The sequence below is a fragment of the Emydura macquarii genome, unplaced genomic scaffold (assembly GCF_026122565.2).
Source record: "Emydura macquarii macquarii isolate MOO-44397 ecotype Brisbane River unplaced genomic scaffold, CSIRO-AGI_Emac_v2 contig_1230, whole genome shotgun sequence".
Classification (NCBI taxonomy): Eukaryota; Metazoa; Chordata; order Testudines; family Chelidae; genus Emydura; species Emydura macquarii.
Genome location: NW_027131367.1, coordinates 9439892 through 9458439, shown reverse-complemented (window position 1 = coordinate 9458439; position 18548 = coordinate 9439892). Strand labels below are relative to the sequence as shown.

Sequence of the window (18548 nt, the reverse complement as noted above, 5' to 3'; positions counted from 1 at the left end):
AATGGATAAGTACATTGTCTGCCATACTCTGCTAAAAATGTGGCGCAAGACTCATGTGATCATAACCCCCGTAGGGGCTTTTGAGACTGTGCCATTGCATCACGTTGAATTATGACCATTAACAGGCCAACACATTAAGCACAAGCACATTTTTAAAAGACAATATGTACATTTAAAAAGTTGCTGTACATGTGCTTGAAGTGAAATTACTGCAATTTCTATGAATAGAAAAAGGGACCACAATAATTTCTCAACCATCCTTTGACATGATTGAATTCAAAATGATTGGGCAAGTATGTACAATCCTGGAACTTTTAACTTCCACCTGTCCTGCAGGAAGCAAATGGAGTTTGTTTGCTTTTTTAAACCAAGAATTCACTGTTATTCAGTGGAATGCGTTCTGCATGGAAGATGAAATTTCCCTTTATTGCGCTCCAGCAGGGCCTACGTGGATCAATGAATGTGCAACACATCAGTACGCATGGAGCCTGACTCCAAAGTATTCTGAGACTTGTATGGACTGCCCATTCCCTGTCTCTCTCCTCTACATAGTAGAAACATGCTGGTTTCAATACAATAAGGACCTTCCATGTTACTAGAGAAGGAAGAGGACAGAACTGATTCTTAGAGCCCTATTTTTCAACATGCATTAGCAATACATTTGAATTGTGGATTTGGACAATTACTTCAGCATGTCTAGGCCCTGACCAAAGCCCAGGAAGTCAATAAAGATTCCCACTGACTTCAGTGTGCTTTGGATTAGGGCCGTAGTGATTTAGGGCTAGATTGTGAACTCTTCAGTCCCACTGGTGACTCCAGCAGTTACTCCTGACTAGTCCTTTTGAATTCAGGGAGACTGTTTGTGTGAGTAACTGCTCACCAGTGGGAGTAAGTGTTTCACAGTCTGGCCCTTAGGCCACAAGCACATAAACTCATGCTTAGCTTTAAGCAGATAAGTAGTCCCCCTCTGGTCAATTCAAGTTTAAACTGGGGCCTTTGTGAACAGTAAATTAAATTAGGTACCAGATAGTTTTATGTGCCATAGGGAAGTTGGTGTGTCCAAATATAGGATTTGGAAAACCAGTAAAAGTGCCCACATTTGAAAATTGAGGGCAAGGAACTGAACATTGTGGCCTGGTCCAGTGAAGATTTTAAGCATGTGCTTAACTTTAAGCACATGAGTACAGCCATTAAGGGTTGCTGGGTTGGAGTCCTTGTCTCCCTTTAGTTACTGAACATTAGAAACAGTCAGGAAATGGTGAAATGGATGCCTAGAATCCACTGGACTGCCCCCAAACAGCAAGGTAAGAAATAAAACAACATTCACACACTAGATAATGTTGCATTTTATTTTTTATTTTAATTTATCATTCAGCAAAAGGCCATAGAAAGAACTACACAAGCTCTGCATAAAAATCCTCTATGGGATTGTCAGTGGGACTGCTCATGTGCTTAAAATTAAGCATGAGTTTAAGAACTTTCCTTGATGAAGCCGAAGTGTTCAGTGCCTTGCAACATTGAGCCCTTCAGTTTTCGAATGGGAGACCCATTTTAGGACATCCAGATCCTATAACTGAACACAAACTTCCCCTTCTGCACATAAAACTATTTTGTGCCTAAGATGCTATTCACAAAGGCCCCAATCTAGACTTGACCACAGTAGAACTACTCCCATGCTTAAAATTGAGCATGTGCTTAAGTGGTTTACTGGACTGACTGAAGGGCCAGACTCTGTGCTCCTTACTCCCATTGGGCAAATGTGTCAGAAAACATGAAAAATGGGACTTCTTGGACCTAAATATCCAGTCTTTAGCCCTTACTCAGGCAAATCGGTCTGGCGTCTGGGGTGTACATCTGATCATCAGTTCTATTGCATCTCTTTTTTGAAAATATTTTTAAAAATCTCTTTTTTTAAATTAATTTATTTTAAAAGAGTTGCATTACTTAGCTATTTTAGGTCATGATGACTGCCCAGGGAAACTAGGCACTTTTCTACATAAGGAAACATGATTAAGACTGGAATAAATTGCACTGCAGCACAGGCCTACAAATTAAAGTTGTACAATTGTAATTCCTTAGTCTTATGCAGTTCAGAAATAGCTTGAGTTGCACAGAACTAGTTTGCACTGTCCACTAGCCTACAAAGTCACTCTGCTACTTCCCTGAAAATGTTACTGTGGAGCAGACATCACAAAGGATAGAGCATTTCCCCCCCTTTAACAACATGACCATGCTGTCTGCATCTTTTATTCTAGTGGGCTGTTCTGAGACATGGGAGAGAGCAAGCAGCACGTCATCTGTAGAAAGAATGGGTCAGATTCTCAGCTATGCCAGTTTAACATGATAGCTGGCCTTGTGTCTATTTTATTTATTGCATCAGACAAGGATCAGACATCAGAACAGAGATGTTTTCTCATCCCCGTTGGCCCAGGCAAATGCAGAAACCATTGAGAGCCACAGTTCATGCAATGTTGAGTAATTTGGCAAGTTCCCCCTTTTTCCTTTATATAATCTCAGCCGTGCCCCTTCCTTAATAGCAGTGTAATCACTGCAGTCATTTTGCAGCTGAGAAGGCAAACAGTCACCAGGGAGACTGCCTCTGCTCTGTAATCAGCAGAAGCAAAGTATTAGCGCGCTCTGGATGTTGCTTATCCATGTATAGATACATGAACCTCCTTTGCATTACTCTTAATTAATACTTGTCTAAGATTAAATGTAATATCTCTCCCTGTTGGTCTAACTTCTGATATATCCTCTATTCTGCTACAACAGGTTCACAAATCATTAAATACATCTTTTGGTTACCATTATGCTACTGTGCCTTACTTATATTCAGAAATTTCAAATGTTTGTAACAAAAAATCAGGACAGTACTGGGTTTTTTGTTTTGTTTTTGTTTTTTATTTTTTTGCTGCAAAGAAATACATCTTTGAAATATATATGTAGTTTTCTTTTTTTGAAAGAGGGAATATGCAGCCACCCACAACCAAGATTATTATTTATGCAGTTCCACAAATGAATGTAGTGCTTTACAAAGCAAATAGGAAATGCATAAGTACAAGACTCATGAGTTTATACTATGCAGGCCAGATCATGTAGGTTTCAGGACACAATCCTGAGTGTTACTCAGCGCCTTTAACTCCCATTAACTCCTGTTGGAAGTGGAAGCACTTAACACCTTTCAGGACAGACATAAATGGGGCAACAGTTCTGACTCAAGTGGAGATAACACTGGTAAGTAGATCAGCTTCTGAATGATTCAATGAATCAAGTGGGTTTGAAGGAGGTGAAAGCTATATCCAGGGGCAATGGGTGCAAAGGAAACAAATAGCAAGACCCAGGGGCTCCTTGCTAACAGATGGAGCAATGAGGAAAGGAAGCACAAAACTGAGGGCTGGTTTATGCTAGAACATTAGGTTGGCATAATTACGTTCCTCAGGGGTGTGAAAAACCCACATCCCTGTGTGGCATGGTTAAGACGATCTAATCTTCATGTAGGCGGCACCAGGTCGACAGAAGAAATCTTCCATCAACCTAGCTACCGCCTCTCAGGGAGGTGGATTACCTACGCTAATGGGAGAACCTTTCCCCTCAGCATAGATGGTGTCTATATTGAAGCGCTATAGTGGCACAGCTACAGCGGTGTTGCTGTAGCATTTTAAGAGTAGACAAGCTCTGAGAATGGGGAAGAGGGATAAAGGGGGCAGTAACAACAGAAGAATTGGAGGCGTTTAAGGAGCTAAAAGGTGAAAAATAGGAAATTAAACCAATGGTATTGGATTAAGAGGAGCTGTAACTTGATGCATAGAAGTCAAGTAGCCAAATTCAAATAGATTGCTGTAGCAATAGCAAAAGTCTCAATAGCTTCTTTTACAAGTGACATGCAGTCAGAAATAATTCTCATTTAATGCTGTAGTGCTCCCTTGTCAGGAATTGTTTCTTTGAAACTTTGAATAAGTCACCTGCTTATAATTTTCATTTGCAAGAATGAAATGAAACAGCTTGGTCAAACCACCAATGTATCAGATCAAATCCAGTTCTTGGACTTGCATTCCTTTGCTGAATCAGAGATATCATAGTTAAAAATGGCATTAAGACAGCAAGATGTGGGGAGAGGCTCTACAAACTCACAGCGTTCAATTTCTCTTCAATTTGCTTTATATGCTTGGCTGATCAGTGATTCTAAGAATTCTGAACATTCTAGTATGAAGGCAGCTGCTTATATCTTAACAGATGCTTCAGTGACAGTGGAGAGGTTGTGACAAATGAAGAGGTTGACATAGAGGACTATTTAAAGTGTGAAAGGAAATCAATCACTGATGTTTCCTCAGTGATTGAGCAGATTTTCTTATCTGATGTTTGAGCAGGCGTGTAGTGACATGCTGGCAGGAACGATGAAGGGTCAGAGAAGGCAGAAGTACATATGGGATGAAATTCTGGACTTACTGATTTCAGTGGGGCTAAGATTTTTCCCTTAGTATCACAAGGGCTCCATCTTTTCTGGTTTTGTTTAGATCTCAGTAGTCCCACTGAAAGATTCTCTCTCTCAAAAACTTTCAGAAAATGATTCTGCGTTTAAAAACAATAGTATAACTACGTTTTTAAGGGACAACATTGAGAAATTAGAATTTCATCCTTGTTCTTCCTGGCAAACTATAATATGCGTAGTAAACTATTCTCAAAGAAAATTTGGAAGATTAACATGTCAACCAGTTTATAGGATTCAGATAATCATAGAAGGACTGAATCTATTCCCTCTCACAGCAGTTGAACACCAGTGTAAATTCACTGGTAACACATTAATAGCATAATACATCTTCCCCCTCACTTTATGGGAGCCAGATTCTGGGGGTTGTTATGCATCAACAGCCCTATAGAGGGTTAGATATTAGTTTTTTTTCCCCCCAAGGTTAGCATGTGAATTTTCTTTAGGCATGGATTGTGAGGATTTATGATAGGTACAAGTGACATGGGGCATAGGTAATGCCATGCACAGTGCCACATCTCAGAGACGCTGCTAGTTAGAGCTGGTTGGTAAATGTCCATCAAAACTTTTCTTTAGTTAAAGCTCTCTTAAGTAGCACTGAGACCACTGGGGATGTTCAGCAAGTGCCAACTCAGAACTGCTCTTCCCCAGCTTGGAGTTTCTGCCAGCCAGTGGCCACCTTGTTGCTTTTCAGTTGTGTGTAATTAGTTGCATTTGGGCCTCAGATATGTCTCAGGTATACCTACTGCCTCAGTACCCCCTTTGAAAGCAGTGCCTCTGCAGGTGCAAAGAACTCTGGTCCTGTTTGAGACTAAAGGCTAGAGCTGATTGGGAATTTTTTTACTTTTTTAGGAAAATTCTGATTTGGCAAAAAAAAAAACTTTTAATGGAAACATATTTGGTTTCGTCTTGACGGTTTCTCAGGTCCAGAATGGAATTTCTTCAAGAGAGAGAGCATGTGCACCCTCACCTGGGATATGGGAGACCCAAGTTCAAGTCCCTAATCTACCTGATTCAGAACAGGGATTTGAACCTGGGTCTTCCATATCCCAGGTGAGTGTCCAAATCACCAGGCTGTAGTCTTTCTCTCTTCCCTTCTCTCCGTCCCCTCATCTCCTCCTCCCCCCCCCAAATAATTATTTATACAAAGTAGACGAGCTCCAACATGTGAACTTGGGAGGCCTCCCATTCCGGATATCTAAGCAGAAGCACTGAAAGCTTTTGGAATGAAGAAGTGGCAAACCTAGGAATCTAGTTAGGTTGCTGTACTGGGTGGGCTTGTGGGAGGGAGGAAGCTGGGCACTTTAGGGAAAGGGTTTCTAATGCCAGGGCACTTGTGGCCTGTCTTGGTATGGAGAATTCCTCAGAGACTATATGCTGTGTGCAATCCACCAAGCTCATAGATAGTTCTCATGAGCTGCTCTTTGAGATATACTGGGGCTTGAACAAAAACAATTCAGCTCCTGACTCACTAAGATGTCCAGATGCCTTCCAAATCACAGCACACACAGAACAATATATATGAATATATATATGCCTCCAGTCTCCTTGAGGGTTGTTCCTCAAGTCCTTATACTTTGATTTATCTAGTTTATAATAAACTACTGCTCAAACACAGGAGCACTTTAGCATGCTGCTTTTTGCTGCTTTCTCCAGTATTTTTCACACACTACTAAGAGCATGCTCCAGGGTTTAATCCATATAATCTACTGCTATGGCATTTTTTCTTAACTTTTCCTTTTACATTGAATTTTCAAAGAGAAAAAGAGATGTGTAGCACAGCACAGGTAAAAGTCAAGTCGAAAGCCTTTCCTGAAACACATCACCCAGTGCCATCAACAGTCATTCACATAGGGGTCACATTCAAAATAAAACCCAGTGTGTGTAACCAAGGTTCCGTCTCTGAAAATAGTGCTCCTAATAACTACCTCTGGGGAAAAGTGACAGTAACTCCATCTTCTGAGAAGTTTTCCTTCATCATTATATATAGTACTGTGGCATTAAGGCCATGACTCCCATTGACTTCAATAGAAGTCACACATCTGAAAACCTCATGTATCACTTTGCAAATTGTACTTAGTGTGGAAACATTTCTACATTTTCTCTGAAGCTGGCTCTGTGTATCTCAGAAGAGTTTACGAGTGAATTTTCAAGGAGTTACGTTCGGGGTTGTAAACACCACAAAAAGCCTAATTGTGTTCAGCTTTGCATCTTGTGGAGTCGTTTACACGTATGTATAATAGAAGTAAAACAAAAGCAAATCAGAACAGTTGTTTTTACACCCACTTTGTATGGGTGTAAATGATAACACACGGTTCAAGACTGTTAAGAATCAGACCCTAAAATTCTACCAAACTATCAGTTTACCAGCAAATAAGAATAATAATGATTAAGGTCTTGGCTAATAAGTAATACCTTTGTGACACAGTCAATATAAAACCATTACACTTCATTGTAAATAAGTTGTTTATTTTATTATTAAAAAACTGATAGGCTTTTGAAAATAATATTGGTATGCCCTTGTTGAAGATTAGAATATTCTAATAATCATTGCGATACCAAACCTGTAACATGGTGCTATCTTCCGAACTTTGAGAGTCATTTTATGTCTTTGTTTCACCTTAGGCTTACCTTATGGATGGGAAGAAGCTTACACAGCAGATGGAATCAAGTACTTTATCAAGTGAGTACTGGCATCAAAGCCATGAAATCAGTTTCTGTCCCATCTGAAGGAAAATAGGGAGAGATTCAAATAATAAGAAAAGAAAAAAGGGGAAAAAAAAGCTCTAAACCTTCTAAGAGGAACATAAAAACCAGTAACATGACAAAACACATCATCTGTTTTACATACAGTTTATTAGTGGCATTATTTGTGCATTTTCTTAGGGCAAACGTATATAATGTGACTGGGATTTTCAAAAGATTCTAAGGGAATTAGATACCCAAATCCTATTGAAATTCTGTGACAGTCAGGTAACTCACTCCCAATCTCGTCTTGTCTCGGTCACTTCAAAAACGTTTGATCCTACAGTGTTACCAACAGGGATGTGAAAATCCCATCCCCTAAAAAATTCATAGGCCTGAACATTCAAATGCTAAAATGAAAAAATCCATTTTAAAACTGGATGGGGGCCTCAGTGCTTGGGAAGCCTCATACAGTACTCAGTGATTTGGGAGATGTAGCTCTGGTTCCAACCCTAGGAGCTCTTCCCGTAGTAATACACAAACCTTAGGTCTCTCTAGGCGCACTGGCACCTTTGTTGAACCTGGTATTTGGTGCTGTGCCCCAGACATTACTTAAGCGAAATCTCAGAATCCTTTGCACTGTTTGCAGTTTTTCCTCAGCAGCCAGATAGACAACTCAGGGTTGTAGCTTGGTGTCTGTGCATCTTTTCATTCTATTTTGTGTAGATAGTACTTGGACACCTCCCAGGAGTGCATTTTTTCATCGGTTTTCATGGTTTTCTCTTTAGGGTTTCTATTCTTTTTTCCCCCTCCCTCTTCTTCCTCCCTTGTCATTTTTTTTTTCTCTGTGCCCTACATACATTGGCACCCATCACTGTTTCTATAGGGTAAGAATGCAGCGGAAATTAATAGGATGTTAATCAGCTTCCCTATGCAGTCTTTCATGTGTAAAGGCTTCAAACCACTGTGTAGACTAATCAGTTACCTTCTGTATCATATACTTTATCAAAAGCTGGCTGTGAAGAGACACTGGTTAGTTTGGTATGAAACTAATCAGTTTTCCTTTGTATCCAGACAAGTTATAAAGAGCCAAGATGCTGACAGACACTGACTAAACCTAATGAACTTCTATCTGCAATCTTTTCACCCAGAAAACTGCGAAGGGAAAAAGAACTAATATGTTAGTTAGTTAGTTTCTCTTTGTATTCAGACCCAGCAAAATGTCCTTTACAGTTTGATACCCTGTATAGCTCCCTTTTCAGCCTCTATCTAAAAACATCCCAGGTGTGTCAGAAAATGATTTCTGCTTTAGTAAAGACTGGACTTTGTAGCCAGCTGTTTTATCTAGAATTATGTTGTTCTGTTATTGTAATGGATTCCTATGGGTAGGGGTCCCACCATAGGGCTAGGCTTCCTATGGGTAGGGGACTTGGGGCTGGGGTTAGGGTTCCCGTGGGTGGGGTCCCCGTGCTAGGGCTGGGTGTCCTATGCTTGTCATCTCTATTTTATTAATGTTACCAAAGATGATAGATTGAAAAGAACTGTGCTTTGGGTGATTACTGGTTAGTTAAATCTATTCATTATGTTAGTCAATAATGAATCATTTCAGTGTGTGCAGTATAGTTTAGATGTTATAATAGCAAACGAATGTATTATGCCACCAAAAATAAGATAAAGGAAAAATATGTATGGACCAAATGTCACTTGCAGTTGAATGAATTTTAAGAGAACCCTCTCGAGACTAGAGGAGAGGTGACATTGAGATGTTACAATAAAACACTGTATACAGGACAATGACAAGCTCTACAAAGCTTTAAAAGTTGTCACTCTCTGGGGGAAGACTAAAAAATACAAAGCACTAAGATCAGTTCCTTCTTGCCGTTTGCTCTTGGGTTTTTTCTTAAAGGATTTCCTTAATTTTTTTTCGTGAAATACTAAAAGAGAAAAAGTTGTTAGTGAAAGTTCAATATTTTCAACAAGTGAAGGAAAGGCGATAATATTTTAGAACCTACAGCCAAAGCATCCAGGATGATACATATATTGTAGCATCACACAGATAAAGAATTACAAAATACCTCACAGATCTAGAATAACAACATGATTATAAAAAGTGTGAAGCTGAGCCAGAGCTCATCGATGTTAATGGAAATATTTCCAATGATGTTAGTGGGCTTTGGATCAGGACCCCTCTACCTCGTTGTTTGTAGCCTAGCAGTGTGTAAAGAGCCTGCTTTATGCTGTGAAAGATCATGTTAAGTCTGACTATTTAATACCTACCTGCCTGCCAGCAGGGCTTTGTGAGTTTGATTTATTAATGTTTGCAAAGCGCTTTGAGATCCTTGGGTGGAAGACACTAGCAGAACAAACTGTTATAGTTAGTATCATTATGAAACAGTTGTGAATTAATGTTGTTTGTGCTAAGTCTGAATCAAAGCCCAGCATCCAAATACCTCTGCACTCTGTAAGACTTCAGATCCAGTTTTAGGTGTAAACTTTGCATCCTCAGATCCTTTTCTAGTAACTATTTACTTAGTTCCTATCAGGTTTCCCATGCATTATTTTCATTATTCTCTGAAATGCTGTTAAGTCAAACAGCAGGAAACGGTCATGTGCCAAATATCCCCTTGGACAGCAACGTGTAATATGCTTCTAGTGTCTATGAATATTTTATTGTTGACCTACCTGCATTAAGGTCTGATCCTGCCTCAGTTGAAGTTAATAGCCAGAGTTTCATTGAATTCATTGGGAGCAACATTGGTCCCCAAAGGTGAAAACTCAGTTTTATCTATTAAGAAGTGAGATACTGACACATGTAATTTGGGTTCAAGATAAAGAAACCTTAGAGTGAGTGAAGGTTCCTAGGTATCAGAACAAGATATAATGCCTCCAGATTCCCTTACCTAGACGAGTCCCCATGTAATCAATTAAGTTGTCTCTAAGGCTCCTGCGTGTTGCTGAAGTGACACAAAGCAGCCTTGGCACAGATAGGATCTGGTTTTCCACTTTTTATTCTCGAGTGGTCTTGAATTGTTACTTTTGAGGGAATTCACATAGGCAGTGAAATGAACATTAAAGTTGCTTGATGTCCTGAGAGTAGGTAGACATATCTTTCATTTAAATCATTCCTATCCATCCATATTTGAGTTCTGCACCTGTTCTTTTATAGGAGAAGCAAATTGCTCTCAATCCTGACCAAAATGGGAAGATACTGTATATCTGCAAGGTGCTGAATACTCTGGGCCTGATTCAGCAAAGCACTTAAGCATGTGGTTAACATTAAGACCATGAGTAGATCCATTGTATAATGGAACAATTCATGTGCCTAAAGATAAATACATGCTTCAGAGCTTTGCTGGGTCAGGGCCAGAGTGCTTAGTATCTGACAGGCTCAATCCCTGTATTCTTACTACTGTATATTCACCATATAGGGATAGAATCCATATCTTTACTGTGCAAAATTGCTGTGCACAGTGGCCCCAAGTGTGCAACCTTTACTCATGGTGGTTACCACTTACTCAGGCACCACAGCCACTGACAACTAGTAAGAATAAATGTTCATCAATCTGAGTAGAGTTGCACAAATCAGACTGATGCTTTTGAACCAGTACTGTGGACAACACTGGACTCAAATCTCAAACACAATCGAAACTAGCGTTAGGTGGGTGGACTTAGACTTGCAATACCCCATCCATCACATTTTGTTCATGTTTGTAAACTTCTTATCAAAGCTGGATATAAATTTGTTGTTCTACCTAAGCATGTCATGGCTACTCTTCACTGGTGCAGTTCAAGTTTGAACTATATTATCTAGAAAAGGGCATATGGGGGCAAACTGCATTGTGTTTTCCTTGTCCTCCTGATCTAATCAGCTGAGATGCCTCCTTGTGATCAGAAAGGTCAATAGAAGCCATTCCACTTGATTTCTCAGTGTGTTAAAGTGAAATTATGTTTTAGCTGAGTTCTCTGATCCTGCTGGAAAGAGTCAGGCGAACAAACAATTTACCGTGTGTGCGTCTGTCTGTCAGACATTGTCAGGATGTGATTTAGGTTAGCATATTATTCTTTGTTCCGTCAAGTGGTGAAATACAGCTGTGTTAATATTAGTCTCAGCCACACTGCAACCTTACCTTGCCTTTTACCAGTTAGGAGAACAGTTGGCTGAAAGTATGGTTCTCGCCTATTCAGTACATTCTTACATTAATAACTAGTGAATATTAATCATGTGCTGCCTCCACTAGCTGCCTAATCCGGCACATTGTTCAATTTCTGTGAGTGATTAGGCACACGTTATTTTGCATGTGGAGAAGACTTCCACAAAGGCACATAAGAGATGAGAAGGTCTGTGAGTGAGGCCTCTGTAGTGGAGTGAAATTGATTTTCCCTGGACCATTATGGAAATTACTGTAAAGTATTTAAGTTTCTGTGCCAGCCAGCAAAAGTAGAAACTTTTTTTACTTACTGCTAGATTGTCTTTAACTCATCACCTAGTGCCTGCAGCTATATATATTAGAGCTGACACGGTCTTCTTTCACGGTGGATTCAGAACATACCATATGTGCTGCAGCAGTCAAGTCCTGGGTGAGCAGTTGTGTTTAATATGCTGATTATTTTCAGACAGATGTAGGTTTCTATAGGAGACATATACCAAGGAATGTTGTGGAGAAATAACTTAGGACATTAAAACAAGTAGTGTTTTCCAATAAAAGTTTACATACTCTGCAGCTTCCACAAATAAAACCAATAAAGTAAAAGACTCATTTTATGGTGATTTAAGTAAATTGAATTTTATATGAAACATTGAAAGTAGGGTATTGCCACGTTCGGTCTATAAAAGAGTTGGTTGGTTTGGACAGTCGGTCAGGATGAAGTGGTTTTTACCTTGCAATAAACCAGGTTCTGTTTTGTGTAAATCTGAGATTCTTGCTTCACTTGCTACAATGTCGTTACCCTGCATTTATACCAGTGAGACTGAAAGCCGAACTGGGGCCTAAAGAAATGACTGTACAGCCATACCAATTGGTAAAATCCATTCTTGCTTAAATATCTATAACAACAACAAAATAACTGGTCACATGCAGTAGAAGAAATGTCACATTTCACTATTTTCTTTTCATTTGGGTTCTGTGACCAGTAGAAAGTCACAAATGCAGCAACCCATTTATCCTGCTGCCTCAGCAGAGTGCTAGATCTGCTGAATATGCCTGAGAGGATTCTACTGAGAGCCGCACTTTAAAGCTACACTTCTGCAGATGTGGCAATAAGATGCAGGTACGTAGAGGATGAACCTCAAAAGTTCAGTGGTAGGAGTTCAGCTGGGAGAAAGCCTCAGAGGTTCAGCTGCTTTCCATATCATCCTCACCTTTTGAGTCTGCAAATTTGGACTGGAAATCTCCCAAGAACAAGCTTTCTCCCGAGGTTTTCCACACTTCCTATCTGGAAATGCAGCAATGTCAGCTGTCCCCATAGGATATCTGCATTTCTTAGTGCAGTCCTTACCCAGGAATCTCTGTCATCACAAACCCCTGTGGCATATCCCAGACTCCATTGTCAACATCAGCCTTTGCAAAATGAGCATAGAGACACCCTCCATGATACATGACGGGAAAGGGTACACAGTTCCCCTGTGTGCCCACACTGTCTGAAACCTCTCATTCTCCCCCCACTCCCGGGATTAAAGTGGTGTGAAGGTTCTTGCATCGGAGTGAATGTGATTGTATTGTTTCTTGGGGACAAATTCAGACTTTGCTTACACCATTGGCTCCAAGGAGCTTGCACAGAGTGCAGGCTAAGTCAAATCTGGCCCTTTGTAGGACTACCTTATAAGAGAATGGTGAAGCTCTTTGTGTAAAGTCGGTCTGAGAAAGTTAACTGTTCACAGCAAAAAGCAAGTGCCACAGAAGTCGCCTACCAACAAACTGTGGTACAAATTTCCAGAAGAGAGTTTGCATAAGGTTAAAAGGTATCCTTTTCTGGAAGGAACATACCCTGAAGTGCTTCTAATCAGCTGATCCTGTTCAGTAGGATTTAATCTAATTGTTGTATGTTTAAATAGGGATTACGGTTGGTACTTACAGAACTAGCACTAATTCTGTAACCCTCTTGTACTGGTTGGCTGTGAACTTCAATCCTTTCTTTTTCTTTGGTATTTAGAACAGCCAAAGCCATGAGGTACTTAGAGCTGTTTTATCACTGTCCCTCTCCAGTGGGTACAGCCAGGTATAGAAACATGTCTTGGTTGTCGTCATGACAAATGTAATTCCCCAAATGTTGCCACATTTAAACTTACCTTAAATTTGAATTATGCCATCATTTTACCATGTGATTAAGCTGTGGAGTGTACAGAAACCACAGTGACTATGTTTAAATTAAGATTTTACAGTGTGCTAAAGATGATTAATTTTTAATTAATAAGATGCTTGAAATGCAAGGTATTATTGGGATGTCAGGTAGTTGGGGCTGTTAATTCTATCTCTTGTAAATCTAATACAATAAACACTCCAGGAGAGAAGCTGAATAGCATATAAGATTGAAATAGCTTGCTGTGAAATTTCTATAAATATCTTTGAAGGGGTGTGTAACAGTAGGAAGTGCATGAGAAATCAGCACTTCATATTCGCTTGTGTTACATATACCAGCTGGCTTGTGTTACATACTACAGTGAAACTGACATATGTGAATAACTGACATGAATAAAACATTTACATGGATGCATTCTTTATGGGTGAAACATTTCTGTCCACGTGTCATTGAGAACTGGAGCTGGAACATGAATACAATGTTTGAGAATTTTTTTAATCTCCCCCATTAGGGCATTTTAGAGCCTCATTAATTCGTTTTCAATTAGCCACATTGTGAAGCATCGAGCACTAGCAAGCATGGGAAAATTACCTTTCAAACTGCAGTGATGTCTCATGAATGCAGCTAAAGCTATTAATGCGTGGTGAGGCCACGTCTGCGGGGTATGTGGTCGCTGGGAAACATTCAGAAGGGTTGTAAATGTTGCTGTGGGTTGCACACTGTTGAAAAATTGAATGTAATTTGCACTGACCAGACTTGCAGGAGTATAAAATGAATGTAAGCTACATCAGTGGAGTAGTGGGAGGGGATTAGATATGGTCCCCGATATAAGTGGGTGTGCCTCCATCTGATGTCAGTGAGGGCTGAACTTGGTCCCAAGAGGAATTGTAGTAATATGATGCAACTTAAAGTAGTGTGAAGAGAAAGTATTATTTCATCTTTCACCTTCCTGCTACAACTAGCAAGTCATATAACTGGTACTCATTTTTCACAGCCATTGGTACAAATTGCCCGTTTTTGCCACTTAAACTCCTTTTTTGACCAACTTACACCTGGTATGTAGGTTGCACCATTGCTTACATCACCAGTGAATTTGGTCCAGTGGTTTCAGAAAAGTTTTACCTACTTACTTGAGGTGACACTTAGCTAATTTAGTCCATGTGTTTTAGCAGCCAAGAGCACTTCAGGACTGATAAGCACTGAGGATGGGTGGAGGTTAAGGATAATCTAGGCATGGCTGAATAGCTAAACAAATATTTTGCCTCTGATGATCTTGGGGATAGTGGTAGGGTGGCTAATGGGAATGAGGATATGGAGGTAGAAATTACCACATCTGGGGTAGAAGCCAAACTCAGTTTAATGGGACTAAATCGGGAGGCCGGATAATCTCCATCCAGGAATATTAAAGGAACTAGCACATGAAATTGCAAGCCCATTAGCAAAGATTTTTAATGAATCTGTAAACTCAGAGGCTGTACTGTCTGACTGGAGAATTGCTAACATAGTTGCTATTTTTAAGAAAGGGAAAAAAAGTGATCCAGGTAACTACAGGCCTGTTAGTTGACTTCAGTAGTATGCAAGGTCTTTGAAAAATATTTGAAAGAGATAGTAGTTAAGGACATCAAGGTTATGGAAATTGGGATAAAATACAACATCTTTACAAAAGGTAGATCATGCCAGACCAACCTGATCTCCTTTTTTGAGAAAATAACAGATTTTTTAGACAAAGAGAATGCAGTGGATCTAATTTGTCTAGATTTCAGAAAGGCATTTGATATGGTTCCACATGAGGAATTATTAGTTAAATTGGAAAAGATGGGGATTAATATGAAAATTGAAAGGTGGATAAAGAACTGGTTAAAGGGGAGACTACAACAGGTCATACTGAAAGTGAACTGTCAGGCTGGAGAGAGGTTACTAGTGGAGTTCCTCAGTGATTGGTTTTGTGACCAATCTTATTTAACCTTTCTATTACTGACCTTGGCACAAAAAGTGGGAATGTGCTAATAAAGTTTGCGGATGACACAAGTTGGGAGGTATTGCCAATACAGAGAAGGATCAGGATATCACACAGGAAGATCTGGATGATCTTGTAAACTGGAGAAATAGAAACAGGATGAAATTTAATAGTAGAAAGTGCAAGGTCATGCATTTAGGAATTAACAACAAGAATTTCTGCTATAAGCTGGTGATGCATCAGTTGGAAGTGATAGAGGAGGAGAAGGACCTGGGCGTATTGGTTGATCACAGGATGACTATGAGCCACCAATGTGATGTGGTCGTGAAAAAAGTTTAATGTGGTCCTGGATGCATCAGACGAGATATTTCCAGTAGAGATAGGGAGGTGTTAGTACCTTTATATAAGGTGCTGGTGAGACCTCATCTGGAATGCTGTGTACAGTTCTGGTCCCCCATGTTTAAGAAAGATTAATTCAAACTGGAACAGGTGCAGAGAAGGGCTACTAGGATGATCTGCGGAATGGAAAACCTTCCTTATGAGAGGAGACTCACAGAGCTTGGCTTGTGTAGCCTAACCAAAAGAAGGTTGAGAGGAGATATGTTTGCTCTCTATAAATACATCAGAGGGATAAATACCAGAGAAGGAGCGGAATTATTTACGTTCAGTGCCAATGTAGACACAAGACCTAATGGATATAAACTGGCCATCAGGAAGTTTAGACTTGAAATTAGACACAGGTTTCTAACCAGCAGAGGAGTAAATTCTAGAAGAACCTTCCAAGGGGAGCAGTGGGGGCAAAAAACCTAGCTGGTTTCAAAACTGAGCGTCATAAATTTATGGAAAGGTTGGTATGATGGGACAGCCTAGTTTGGCAATTGACTGATCTTTAACTACTGGTGGTACATAGGCCAATGGCCTGTGAAGAGATGTTAGATGGGGTGGGTTCTGTGTTATTACAGAGAATTCTTTCTTGGATGTCTGGCTGGTGAGTCTTGCTACATGCTCAGGATTTAACTGATCGCCATATTTGGGGTCGGGAAGGAATTTTCCCCCAGGACAGATTGGCAAAGGCTCTCGGGTTTTTTTGCCTTCCTCTGTAGTATGGGGCATGGCTCACTTGCTGGTGGATTTTCTATACCTTAAAGTCTTTAAACCATGATTTGAGGACTTTAAGAACTCAGTCATAGGTTACAGGTTTATTATTGGAGAGGTTGGGTGTGGGTCTGTAGCCTGCATTGTGCAGGAGGTCAGACTAGATGATCATATTGGTCCCTTCTGACCTTATAGTCTATGAGTCTATGAACATTTTGGAGTTTTCTATATAACAGAATACAGAATTGGGTATTGAAAACACTTTTCCTTTTTATGGGATTATGACCATTTTTCTCCTCTCAGTGCTGTGCAAGGAGAAAGGATTGGCCTTTACTTCCCAACTGATAAACGTTCTGAGATCTTGAAGGCACATAAACACAGGCACTTTTAAAAGCAATCCCATAGGAAGTTTCCCACCTGGCTGACACATACATAAAACAATTCTAATTACCTTCTCTTTTTTTCTCTGAATTCACAACATATGTTCAGATCTTCTGACACTTAGGAGTAGATGGTTTGGGTTTTTTAAAACCATGTCCTTGTCATTTGCTGTTTACTGTGTATGGTGAATTGATCACCTGCAGAGAGGAGGTGACATCTGACTGCATCTCTCAGCTACAATCAAAAGGTATTGCAGCAATTAATGATATAGGGCGAGAAGCAGGAGCATGGAAGCTTCTATCTCAGTCATAGGCCTGGCTACAATTCAGTCCCCAGATGACTTAATTTTGTTCCTCAGCAGTTTAGCCTATCTGACACGTTTACCCTGTTGCTGTTTTTGAGGGGAATAAGAAATCCTGTGCAGGACAGGATTCTGCATCACTCCACTCATGAGAATCAGAAATCCAATTATTCAGGTTCCAAAAGGATTTATAATCCCCCATGAGAATTTCCTCACTAAAACTCAGGGCCATGGGGGCAGTTCATGTGATCTCATGGGAGCCATCACATGCATTCAAAAATGCATATATTGTGATCAGCTGGGAGGCATTAATATGGAAATATCATTTCATCGTGATAGGAGCAAGTTCTCTTTGAACCACCATCCAAAGTTAGACATGTGGCAAATTTGGCCCAGATTTTCTTCAGATGCAATTCCCATTGACCTAATTGAGGGTTGTAACCAATGTGAATCAGGGCAGAATTTGATGCTGTCATATGATCTGGCAGTAAAAGACTTCAGGGGAAAGTCGTAGCATTCCATCCGTACAGCCTGTGAGACAATACATGCTTTCATTGGCATTTTGGTGCCTTGTAATATCGCATTAGTTGCTGTTGCTTGGGAAGAATCTTAGAACAAGAACAACATAGAAAAGGACATTAATTTTCTACCAGAGCAACCTACTCTAGTTAATCTCCTCTGGCTTCCTACTCTCTTTCACCTTTAACATATGGCAGCTCTGCATCATGGGACTAGCACCTAAACTTAGGTATGGCCTTGCTATTCTCCCTCCCACTGCCACCCACTTCTTGCATATGTGTAAAATTTGTAAGGACCTGCTAGGAATTTTGCCCATTTTCTTGCTGCTTAATAGAAGCAGGTTCCAACGCTTCAACATACACTATATTCTGTCTTAGACAGTGAAATAACTTGTATTTTAAATACATCTGTCCTGGAGACAAAGATGTGATTTCCCAGATATTTCAATCTTCTGGAATACCACTGAGACCTGTGATTATTTTTCTATTTTACTCCAAAGAAAGGGGTAGTACTTCTAATTTTTTTCATAATTCATCCAGTAGTCAGAAGTTTTCCTTTTGTGCTTTAATGCCCTAGACTGTTGCAGTGGAAGAATATTTCCTATTTCTACTGTATAGACAGATGGTTTTGTATATACATTGAGATGTGTTAATCTTTTTTTGTCCATCCCATTGCTCTGTAAACCTATTCTGTTCCACCTATCAGAGGTTCTGTAGTACCTCCAAGAGTAGACACTCCTGACATACTGCCAGTTCACAGATAAAACCTTAAGATATTTTAAAGACTTCTTATTACTTTCTGACACCTTAAGATCAGTAAAAATTGCC

At 39.9% G+C, this 18548-nt stretch overlaps 1 protein-coding gene across 3 annotated transcripts in view; it reads left to right on the top strand.

Moving 5' to 3' along the window:
• STXBP4 (syntaxin binding protein 4) overlaps positions 1 to 18548 on the top strand; it is a 113892-nt gene that overhangs the window by 82593 nt on the left and 12751 nt on the right. For 2 of the 3 annotated variants that reach the window (XM_067547425.1, XM_067547424.1), the window contains one exon: positions 7112 to 7169. In XM_067547425.1, coding sequence (XP_067403526.1) covers positions 7112 to 7169 — 58 coding nt within the window. Of the gene's footprint in view, positions 1 to 7111; positions 7170 to 8245; positions 8522 to 18548 lie in introns of those variants that run through there. The other variant, XM_067547426.1, reaches the window with a different exon arrangement.